This window comes from Neoarius graeffei, chromosome 18 (assembly GCF_027579695.1).
Source record: "Neoarius graeffei isolate fNeoGra1 chromosome 18, fNeoGra1.pri, whole genome shotgun sequence".
Taxonomy (NCBI): Eukaryota; Metazoa; Chordata; class Actinopteri; order Siluriformes; family Ariidae; genus Neoarius; species Neoarius graeffei.
The window spans coordinates 43,024,184-43,036,732 of NC_083586.1; the positions used below are offsets into that span (position 1 = coordinate 43,024,184).

At 39.3% G+C, this 12,549-nt stretch overlaps 1 protein-coding gene across 2 annotated transcripts in view; it reads left to right on the top strand.

The window, feature by feature from the left end:
• The first annotated feature begins 9,357 nt into the window (after nucleotides 1-9,357).
• Nucleotides 9,358-12,549, top strand: part of pdxkb (pyridoxal (pyridoxine, vitamin B6) kinase b) — a 65,014-nt gene continuing 61,822 nt past the window's right edge. Inside the window, exon 1 of one of the 2 annotated variants that reach the window (XM_060898834.1) lies at nucleotides 9,358-9,669. In XM_060898834.1, the coding sequence (XP_060754817.1) occupies nucleotides 9,418-9,669 (252 nt within the window). In that variant the 5' untranslated portion in view covers nucleotides 9,358-9,417. Of the gene's footprint in view, nucleotides 9,670-11,667; nucleotides 11,731-12,549 lie in introns of those variants that run through there. The other variant, XM_060898835.1, reaches the window with a different exon arrangement.

The following is a 12,549-nucleotide window of genomic DNA, read 5'->3' on the forward strand; positions in this document are numbered from 1 at the left end:
GTGTCACTAAATCGCTGCTACTTCTCGTTATAGTCAGGCATGTTGTGTTGACCTCCTCCATCTCTCAGTATGATGTTGAAGTGGCTTTTGTGCTCAGTGGTGATGATTCACCAGTGCGTGTGTGCCAACTGACTTCTGTGTAGCTCTAATCCCTTTCTCCTGCAGTCACGACCACAGAGAGAGAGAGAGAGAACTGTAGTGACTCAGCTGTCAGGGAGAAATGTGCAGCTGCAATATGTTTTAGAGCCTGCTAATGAGTTATATTTGCAGGATCTCATTTTAAGAGGCACTTCATTCAGTGTACTGATAATTGTATGCTCCAATGATCTACACCACATTCTCAAACGAAATGTACTAAAAGTGGTGTTAGATTATAAATATTTTGTGACTGGGACGGTGCATTTAAAGGTAGTTTGTTTGTGAATGTAGTCACAGGCAGAGGAATTGTAGAGGAATATAATAGAAGTATGTAGGTGGACCGTAAAGATAAGGATGTAAGGTTTTATCTTTGAGGGTATGTTTACACTAACTGACTTCTTTAATAGACCTATCGTCTTTTTCCAATCTTCAAATGTCCAGTTTCGGTGAGTTTGTGCCCACTGTAGCCTCAGACTCCTGTTATTGGCTGACAGGAGTAGAACCCAATGTGGTCTTCTGCTGTTGTAGCTCATCCACCTCAAAATTCTGCATATTGTGCATTCAGAGTTGCTTTTCTGCTCACCATGGTGGTAAAGAGTTGCTATTTGAGTTACTGTAGCCTTCTTATCAGCTCAAATCTATCTGGTCACTCTTCTCTGGCCGCTCTCATCAACAAGACATTTCCAAACAGAACTACGACTCACTGGTATCAGTTGATATTTGAACTCAATAAAGCAGACAAATACACAACTGTCTCCAGATTAGATTAGATTAGATTAGATTAGATTAGATTAGATTAGATTAGATTAGATTAGATTAGATTAGATTAGATTAGATTAGATTAGATTAGATTAGATAAAACTTTATTCCAGTGTTCCTTCTGAAACTCCACCCCCTCCAAATTCAGAGACGCACATTTCCAAAACAACACCACTAACAACTAGCCTATCTGACCAAAAGAGAAATAAGATGAAATCCAGTGAATGTCTCTTTCTCATAGTTGAAGCAAAACAAACATTATAATATAAAATGTCATTGAAAAAACTGCATGCAAGGACACCAGGCTTGTAGTATTCGAGTCCAGGACTTAGACTTGAGTCTGACTTGTGCCCAAATTTTAAGGACTCGTGACTCGACCTGGATTTGAGTACTAATGACTCAGACTTGGACTCGGACTCATGTATTAACTGCATTCGGACTTGTAAATTGGAGACAAGGGCTCTGATTTTTTCTTTACTTTTTGTAACCTGCCATAATAATTTGGCAGAAGATATTTATATCTACATTAATTTTGTACTAATTTCGTGCAAGAGTGTCACACTTGCGCGCCTTGGCGCATGCATCAGATAGACTCTCGGGCGTGCTCCGGACAGCGTGCGTGGTAAGTGGACTCTCGCGCGCATGCTGTAAACGACTCACACCTGCACAGTATTAAGGCACAATCAGCGCGCCTATATAAAAACTGTGAAAACACACTTACTTTGCGAAGTATTGAGTTGCATTGCTGACATGTTACCGAGCCTTATTTCCTTGTTTGGTTTTCTTGCTCCCCGAGTTCCTGTTTCTCATCTTTGATTCTGCCGAGTCTACGATAGCCTGTTTGTGCCTCGCTTGACCTATTGCCTGTTTCATTGTTTTACAATTTTGCCTGCCGTTATGGATTGTTTACCTGTCTTCACTTGTATTAAAAAACACACATTCTGCACTTACATCTGTCTCCCAACCATCTCTGACAGAATACTTCACACTCCCTGACAAAGAGAAGCACATTCACCTGTTCATACGTCATGTTCAGGAACAAATTAATGTTAATGGCGCTAAAACAACCACCATCAAATGGTGCAGTTGGAGTCTTGTTCTCGGACTCGACTCGGATCAATAGTGGACTCGGACTCGACTCAAATTTTTTTTAATGGCTTGGACTTGACTCGGACTTGAACACTGGGGACTCGAGACTGGACTTGGACTCGAGGTTTAGTGACTCGACTACAACACTGAAGGACAAAAATACATCATCCAAACCACAATGAAGTGAAGATTAGCAAGATATATAAAACCCTTCATAAACATTGTATGCACAAATACTATGATTAAGTCAAGTGGCTTTATTGCTATTTCAACCATAAACAGCTGTTACAGTACACAGTGAAATGAAACAATGCTCCTCCAGGACCATGGTGCTACATAAAACAACACAGAACTACGAGACTACACAGAACTAAATAAGGCCACACAGACCTACACAGGACTACATAAAGTGCATGTGTACAAACATGCAAACATTTCAAGACAGTACAATAATTACTAAAACAGGGTAATAGTAAAAGTAAAAAACAACAACAACAACAACAGTAAAAGACAGTGCAGTGCCAACCAGTACACATTCCTAGGGTAAGTAAATTGATCAGCAGTAGCTAGAAACTAGCACTGAGTTCTTGCATCATTCTGCGTTGATGTAAACACAAGCAACCACTGTGAGCCTTCCAGCAAAAAATTAGGTGAGCCTGTCTAGCTGAATGGTGGTGTCCTGAACTCTATTGCTGAACTACATTTCTGTGAAAATAAAGACAGAGCAGTTGCTAAACTCCAGTTGAGTGGTCTGCTGAGTAGTCTGCTGGAGTTGGATGTAGTCCAGTTTATTGTCCAGGGAGCCGCTATTGGAAAGCAGGATGGATGGAAGAGCCACCTAGTTACATTTTTTTTCTGCTTCCTCACACACCCACCACTCACAATGCCCCCTCTCCTGGTCGATAGCCCTCTTTTCTTTCTTTTTCTTTGAGGTTTATTGGTGGTTGGCAAAGAACAAATTAGTGCCTTACCTAGGGCAGCAAGAATAACCACATCACTGCCAAACCAAGGTATAGGAGATGTACTGAAGTGTTGAGCCTGTCACCACGATTACCATCATAGCTGATTTTTTATCTGTTATCTTATAGCACTGCGATTCTGGTGTAGTTTTTGGCTTGGTCTGTGGCCTTGTCTACACATATCCAGATATTTTTGAAAATTCACTTTTTCTATCGGGCGGCATAGTGGTGTAGTGGTTAGCGCTGTCGCCTCACAGCAAGAAGGTCCAGGTTCGAGCCCCGTGGCCGGCGAGGGCCTTTCTGTGTGGAGTTTGCATGTTCTCCCCGTGTCCGCGTGGGTTTCCTCTGGGTGCTCCGGTTTCCCCCACAGTCCAAAGACATGCAGGTTAGGTTAACTGGTGACTCTAAATTGACCGTGAGTGTGAATGGTTGTCTGTGTGTCAGCCCTGTGATGACCTGGCGACTTGTCCAGGGTGTACCCCGCCTTTCGCCCATAGTCAGCTGGGATAGGCTCCAGCTTGCCTGCGACCCTGTTGAAGGATAAAGCGGCTAGAGATAATGAGATGAGATGAGACTTTTTCTATCAGTTTTGAAAAGGATCCCATCCACAGTACATGCATGGTTTTTTAATCTCTCCATATAAATTTTTTTTTAAATATTCAAAATCACCCAGACCTCTGCACTGAGCATACACATAACATTTAGCAAGTGCATCACTATAGAGCTTGGCAACCAACATCACTGCACAATGCCGTATGGTGCAGAACTGCCATAGTTTGTGTCCATGAACCAAAGCAAGCCAACAGACTTGTCTAAATGCTACTCCTTGTACTGCTCACACTATCTACATATGCTTAAAATTAGGTTGAAAGAAAAGGGATTGTACAGAGATAAACTCCTACCAGAAGAAAAGAAGCGCTATATTGAAAAAAGTAACATTATCAGGAGCTTGGATCCTTATGAAATACTGAAAGAGGAATGGATTTGCAGCACCTTTCACAGTCTCATGGATCCACTGGGAACTGACTCCACTACTGCATTTACTATATGGCTTCTACCATGGACTAAAAATAGTCAGTGCCCAGTCAGTTCCTCAGTGGAAATAAAAGGAATGGACAAGCTAAAAGTTTCATGTTCACCACGCTGCAAAAGGGCATTTATTATTGCATGGGCTCTATGTGCCACTTCAGAGCTCAAACTCAACGCTCTCTTCCAAGGCTTTCATAATGTGTGAGCACCGTGTGGTAGGACTGTGTATGTGTCTCGGGAAAGTGCGCGGCTCAATGCATGGGCTGTAAGTGGTGCATGACAACAATGTAGCTGGTGTAGAGCTTGTGCAGTATGGGACTGTATTACCGCAAACCGCAAGGAGCAATTCTTCAAATACTGTGGTAAGGAAATTCCTATACCACTACAGCCCTAGAATTACTGCCACCAACTGGTACGAAGTGTGGATCACCATCCCTCTTGGTGCCACCACCCCTCTCCCCCCACGATGATTCAACATTGAACCTCTATCAGTTTTGAAAAGGATAACATCTACAGGACACGCAGGATTGATGATTCTACACTGAACTTCAAAGGATGTAACAAACTAAAGACCCCTCATTGTACTAGAATTATTATAGTGCTTATAAAGTGAAGCATTATATTGTTCTTCCCAGGCTTCTTATGATCATTCCCTTTTTTCTTCTAACTAATTTCTGCAAATAATTCCTCAAGAACTTTTCAGTGTAGAAACAGTGGAAAACTTTATTTTCATTTTTCTACACTTTATATTTTTTTAAGATATTAAAGAAAAACTAGTAAAAATTTCCCATTGAAATGAATGGTGGAGTCTTTGTGACTTTAACACTAAAAACTGTCCATTGTTAACAGTCACTGCTGCAGTCTCTACAGCTCTCTCACTCCTCATCTATCTATCTATCTATCTATCTATCTATCTATCTATCTATCTATCTATCTATCTATCTATCTATCTATCTATCTATCTATCTATCTATCTATCTATAATTTCCCCATCTGTTTTATATCTCTCTCTCAATTATTCTCTCTTTATTTCTGTTTATCTTAATATTCTTACTCTTTCTTAATTTTTTGTCAAAACTCTGTATAATCCCTTTCTTATTTCTCTTTCAATCACTTTCAGTCTATCTATCTATCTATCTATCTATCTATCTATCTATCTATCTATCTATCTATCTATCTATCTATCTATCTATCTATAACTTCCCCATCTGTTTTATATCTCTCTCTCAATTATTCTCTCTTTATTTCTGTTTATCTTAATATTCTTACTCTTTCTTAATTTTTTGTCAAAACTCTGTATAATCCCTTTCTTATTTCTCTTTCAATCACTTTCAGTCTATCTATCTATCTATCTATCTATCTATCTATCTATCTATCTATCTATCTATCTATCTATCTATCTATCTATCTATCTATCACTTCCCCATCTGTTTCATCTCTCTCTTCTTTAATTCTGTATATCTGTTTATAATCCCTCTCTCACTCCCTCTCTCTTTCAATCATTATCTATCTACAGTGGTGCTTGAAAGTTTGTGAACCCTTTAGAATTTTCTATATTTCTGCATAAATATGACCTAAAACATCATCAGATTTTCACACAAGTCCTAAAAGTAGATAAAGAGAACCCAGTTAAACAAATGAGACAAAAATATTATACTTGGTCATTTATTTATTGAGGAAAATGATCCAATATTACATATCTGTGAGTGGCAAAAGTATGTGAACCTCTAGGATTAGCAATTAATTTGAAGGTGAAATTAGAGTCAGGTGTTTTCAATCAATGGGATAACAATCAGGTATCAGTGGGCACCCTGTTTTATTTAAAGAACAGGGATCTATCAAAGTCTGATCTTCACAACACATGTTTGTGGAAGTGTATCATGGGACGAACAAAGGAGATTTCTGAGGACCTCAGAAAAAGCGTTGTTGATGCTCATGAGGTTGGAAAAGGTTACAAAACCATCTCTAAAGAGTTTGGACTCCACCAATCCACAGTCAGACATATTGTGTACAAATGGAGGAAATTCAAGACCATTGTTACCCTCCCCAGGAGTGGTCGACCAACAAAGGTCACTCCAAGAGCAAGGCGTGTAATAGTCAGCGAGGTCACAAAGGACCCCAGGGTAACTTCTAAGCAACTGAAGGCCTCTCTCACATTGGTTAATGTTCATGAGTCCACCATCAGTTGAACACTGAACAACAATGGTGTGCATGGCAGGGTTGCAAGGAGAAAGCCACTGCTCTCCAAAAAGAACATTGCTGCTCATCTGCAGTTTGCTAAAGATCACATGGACAAGCCAGAAGGCGATCGAAAAAATGCTTTGTGGACAGATGAGACCAAAATAGAACTTTTTGGTTTAAATGAGAAGCATTATGTTTGGAGAAAGGAAAACACTGCATTCCTGCATAAGAACCTTATCCCATCTGTGAAACATGGTGGTGGTAGTATCATGGTTTGGGCCTGTTTTGCTGCATCTGGGCCAGGACGGCTTGCCATCATTGATGGAACAATGAATTCTGAATTATACCAGCAAATTCTAAAGGAAAATGTCAGAACATCTGTCCATGAACTGAATCTCAAGAGAAGGTGGGTCAAGCAGCAAGACAACAATCCTAATCACACAAGTCGTTCCAACAAAGAATGGTTAAAGAAGAATAAAGTTAATGTTTTGGAATGGCCAAGTCAAAGTCCTGACCTGAATCCAATCAAAATGTTGTGGAAGGACCTGAAGCGAGCAGTTCATGTGAGGAAGCCCACCAACATCCCAGAGTTGAAGCTGTTCTGTACGGAGGAATGGGGTAAAATTCCTCCAAGCCGGTGTGCAGGACTGATCAACAGTTACTGGAAACATTTAGTTGCAGTTATTGCTGCACAAGGGGGTCACACCAGATACTGAAAGCAAAGGTTCACATACTTTTGCCACTCACAGATATGTAATATTGGATTATTTTCCTCAATAAATAAATGACCAAGTATAATATTTTTGTCTAATTTGTTTAGCTGGGTTCTGTTTATCTACTTTTAGGACTTGTGTGAAAATCTGATGTTGTTTTAGGTCATATTTATGCAGAAATATAGAAAATTCTAAAGGGTTCACAAACTTTCAAGCACCACTCCATCTATCTATCTATCTATCTATCTATCTATCTATCTATCTATCTATCTATCTATCTATCTATCTATCTATCTATCTATCTATCTATCTAACTTCCCCATCTGTTTCATGTCCATCTCTCGTTATTATTTCTGTTTATCTTAATATTCTTACTCTTTCTTAATTTCTTTGTCTAAACTGTGTATAATCCATCTCTCTCTCTCTTTGAATCACTATCTATCTATCTATCTATCTATCTATCTATCTATCTATCTATCTATCTATCTATCTATCTATCTATCTATCTATCTATCTATCTATCACTTCCCCATCTGTTTCATCTCTCCTTTATTTCTGTATATCTGTTTATAATCCCTCTCTCTTTCACTCCCTCTATCTATCTATCTATCTATCTATCTATCTATCTATCTATCTATCTATCTATCTATCTATCTATCTATCTATCTATAACTTCCCCATCTGTTTTCTCTCTGCCTCTCTCCATTCATTTTTTCTGTTTATCTTAATATTCTTACTCTTTCTTAATTTCTTTATGTCTAAAGTGTGTATAATCCCTCTCTCTCTTTCACTCCCTCTCTCTTTCAATCATTATCTATCTATCTATCTATCTATCTATCTATCTATCTATCTATCTATCTATCTATCTATCTATCTATCTATCTATCTATCTATCTATAACTTCCCCATCTGTTTTCTCTCTGCCTCTCTCCATTCATTTTTTCTGTTTATCTTAATATTCTTACTCTTTCTTAATTTCTTTGTCTAAACTGTGTATAATCCATCTCTCTCTCTCTCTCTCTCTCTCTCTCTCTCTCTTTGAATCACTATCTATCTATCTATCTATCTATCTATCTATCTATCTATCTATCTATCTATCTATCTATCTATCTATCTATCTATCTATCTATAACTTCCCCATCTGTTTCATGTCTCTCTCTCGTCATTATTTCTCTTTATCTTAATATTCTTACTCTTTCTTAATTTCTTTGTCTAAACTGTGCATAATCCAGCTCTCTCTCTCTCTTTGAATCACTATCTATCTATCTATCTATCTATCTATCTATCTATCTATCTATCTATCTATCTATCTATCTATCTATCTATCTATCTATAACTTCCCCATCTGTTTTCTCTCTGTCTCTCTCCATTCATTATTTCTATTTATCTTAATATTCTTACTCTTTCTTAATTTCTTTGTCTAAAGTGTGTATAATCCCTCTTTCTCTTTCACTCCCTCTCTTTCAATCATTATCTATCTATCTATCTATCTATCTATCTATCTATCTATCTATCTATCTATCTATCTATCTATCTATCTATCTATCTATCTATCTATAACTTCCCCATCTGTTTTCTCTCTGTCTCTCTCCATTCATTATTTCTATTTATCTTAATATTCTTACTCTTTCTTAATTTCTTTGTCTAAAGTGTGTATAATCCCTCTTTCTCTTTCACTCCCTCTCTTTCAATCATTATCTATCTATCTATCTATCTATCTATCTATCTATCTATCTATCTATCTATCTATCTATCTATCTATCTATCTATCTATCTATCTATCTATCTATCTATTTTTGCAAGCACTAGTATTTCCTTCAGGAAATCCAAATCTAGTTTAAGTATGTTGCCTTGCTGCATGTAATGCATTAAAGTTATTGAGTGAACACAGTAAAGGTATTTTCCATGCTCTAATGATAGAAAAAAAGACACATGTTGCTGACGCGGTCGACGTCAAAGCCCATGCAGAATAGTCCTGACGTCATCATTTGCGCTCAAAAGTGATTGGCGGGTTTCAGAACGTGACGTGTTTTCCGAAAGGACCCAACTTCCGCATTGAGCATCTCTCTCTCTCTCTCTCTCTCTCTCTCAAACGCGTTTATTTTTCAGGGCTTTTATATGTAGATAAGTTTAGTGCGCTCGTGCTGAATGCTGTATTGGATCATCCATTCTGAACAACAGAGTGTTTTTGCATAAACAAGTAAACAAACAAAAACAACCCAGAGGATGACCTGTTAATAAACTGTGCATTAATGCGTAATGACGAGTCAGGAGATTAATCCTTGTAATAATAATAATAATAATAATAATAATAATAATACAAGATGACATGTGAGAAGGATGTACACTCCAGCTTCTTATTTATTTATTTTTTTTAATTATTTTTAATAAATCAGGACAGGGTGGGGAGGAGGAGAGGAGGAGGAGGAGAGGAGAGGAGGTGGTGGATTGGAAACACTGGTTGTGATGTCAGCCAGTTTTAGGTGCTCTCTGAGAATGCCTGAGTAGTTGTTGCGGTTTGGCTCTGCCTCACCAATGAAGGTCTCTCCATGTTGCATGTCCTTCAGTTCGGCGTGTGGCTTCTCAAACTGCCATCACGGATCCAGATGTGGAAGCAGAGCGAGCCGGTGGGCGGCTGTTCATCCTGCGGCTCTCTGGGGGCCAAACCGCGGTGCTGTCGTGCCAAGCGCACGGAGCTCTCCAACAACTTTATGCGCGACATGGAGTGCCGAGTGCTGTCCATTCAGAGTCATGTAGTGAGGGGATACGTGGGGAACAAATCTGCATCCTTCCCTTTACAGGTAACACTCGTGCATTTTTCTTATTTCTTAAAAAAAAAAAGTCTGAGCTCTTTCACCAGTGCACGCGCTTCCAGACAGATGCACCGGCAAGACTCAGTGTGGCAAAGAAGGCAAAGGTCACATGGTAGAAATATCTGTGTACTTATTTATTTATGTATTTATTCATTCATTTGAACTCTTTAGTTATCCAGTAATTCCCAGTTTCTCCATCATGCATTCCATAAAATGCTCCATCCAGCACTCACAGCAAGAAGGTTCTGGGTTCGAGCCCAGCGGGGGCCTTTCTGTATAGAGTTTGCATGTTCTCGCCGTGTCTGCATGGGTTTCCTTTACAGTTCAAAGACATGCGGTTAGGTTAATATGGAACGGCCTTGGACTGAGGTGCCCTTGAGCGAGGCACCTAACTCTCAACTGCTCCCCAGGTATGTGTGTGTGCTCATTGCTCACTGCTTCAGATGGGTTAACCCTTTGATGCAAAACATTATGCACACCCCTTCTAATGCCCAACATGGGTCAAAAATGACCCGCATTCATTTTCCAGGTTATTTCATGCTGACTGAGTTTTTCTTTGCTCTGTCTTTTGAAATCAATGTATTTTCTCATCTCATCTCATCTCATTATCTCTAGCCGCTTTATCCTGTTCTACAGGGTCGCAGGCAAGCGGGAGCCTATCCCAGCTGACTACGGGCGAAAGGCGGGGTACACCCTGGACAAGTCGCCAGGTCATCACAGGGCTGACACATAGACACAGACAACCATTCACACTCACATTCACACCTACGGTCAATTTAGAGTCACCAGTTAACCTAACCTGCATGTCTTTGGACTGTGGGGGAAACCGGAGCACCCGGAGGAAACCCACGCGGACATGGGGAGAACATGCAAACTCCGCACAGAAAGGTCCTCGCCGGCCTCGAACCCGGACCTTCTTGCTGTGAGGCGACAGCGCTAACCACTACACCACCGTGCCGCCCTTAATTTTTTTTTCTTTCCTACTTTATGAACAAAAATACTTTTTATATGGGTCATCCAAGTGTAATTTAAAATTAAACGTCTTAATACTATAAAAATAATTTGTTTCAAGTAATTACTTTAGCAGTGAATGGGGCCAGTTATTTATTTATTAACTATGTAGTTAGCTAACCCAACTACAATAAAATTAGCTAACTAAAGTAGAATATGTCAACAGCTCGGTAGCTAATAGTAATTACTTGCAACTTTCTGACATGTAATCTACTCACTCTCAAGGTAACCTAAACATAATCAATTATTTTCTAAGGTAATGTTAGAACAATTGAAAAACATTACTTACATGTATTAGATGGGCAAAGGGCGCCGTGCTGAGCTGTGAAATGTCTGACACAAGCACAATTCACAGTTCCCACCAAACGCTGGAGTAAATGCATGCGGGTCGGTTCTGACCCATGTGTGTAAACTTGATGTAGAATTACAAAAGCTGTGCTTGTTCATAACTTAAGAAAGGAAAAAATAAAAATGATGATTTGTGCTAAACAAAAACAAGATATTTACTGCATATTTGGAAAAGTAAATGACAAAATGAATTTATTTCAAAAGTATATCATAGAAACACTCAGCCATACATGAAATAACCTGGAAAATGAATGCAGGTCGTTTTTGACCCATGTTGTGCATTAGAAGGGTAGTGATACCGTACAAAAAGGGTTTTTATTCAAAAAGTACGAAAGGAAAAAATAAAATAAGGATGTATGATGATCAAAAACAAGCTAATTGAGGAATACCTTGAATACTGAATGATGGAATTAATTTATTGCAAAGATATAGAAGATAAAAACTCAGCCGGGTCACTTTTGACCCATGTTTTGCATTAAAGGGTTAAATGCAGAGAGGAATTTCACAAGTGTGTGACGAATAAAGTTGTGCTTTCTTTCTTTATTCCCTGTGAGCATCTAAATAAACAAATGGTCTGGACATTTGTGCAGGAAAATGGGGGCTGCGATAGTGAGGTGAGAAAGAGAGTGCAGGCAGGGTGGAGCAGTTGGAGAAGGATTTGTGATAGGAAAGTCCCAGCAAAAGTGAAAGGTAAGCTGTATAAGACAGTAGCGAGACCAGCTGTGATGTATGGATTGGAGACCGTGCCCTTAACGAAGAGACAGGAGGCAAAGTTAGAGGTGGTGGAGTTGAGGATGTTAAGGTTTGCGATGGGATTGACAAGGTTGGACAGGATAAGGAATGAGCACATCAGAGGGACAGTACATATGGAGAGCTTGGGAATTAAAGTGCATATCACGGGTAAATTCAGAAGCAAGATCAATGTAATTCTCCTATTTTATATTAAACTTTGGTCATATATCTGTAACATTCTGCATTCTCTGCATTCCTTGTACAATACCAGAAAAATTCAGTTGAAATCAAGCCATTTGAGGCGAATTGGTTCGCCTCTGAAAAAACTTGGCATTTGGATTTCCCAGCAAACACTGATTTTAATGACGTCACGTGCGGGACGCCTCCTTCTGAATCCTACGTTAGCGCTGGTTTGTTTATGAGAAAACGACCTGGTGGTTTTCTGTAAATTTCTTCAACGTTATTGCGTAATTATTAAAATGGTTAACAGATGTATCGTAGGAGGGTGTAGCAACACCAATCTTGATGGGATTAGTACTCATCGTTTTCCAAAAGACCGGACAATGAGAGAGAAATGGGAATGCTTGGTCTACACAGGCTGTGCACTGAAACCGTGCAAAGCTTGCGCAGCCTGCTGGCATTTCCGCAGGTGACGTCACGAATCTGGCTCCAGACTCCCTTAGGATTTTTCCAGACGCGTTTTGTTTTTTAATTTTTTTCTGCTGTAGACAGATGGCCTTGTGCAAAATTACCCTTCTGGATGAGTGTGTAAAGGGA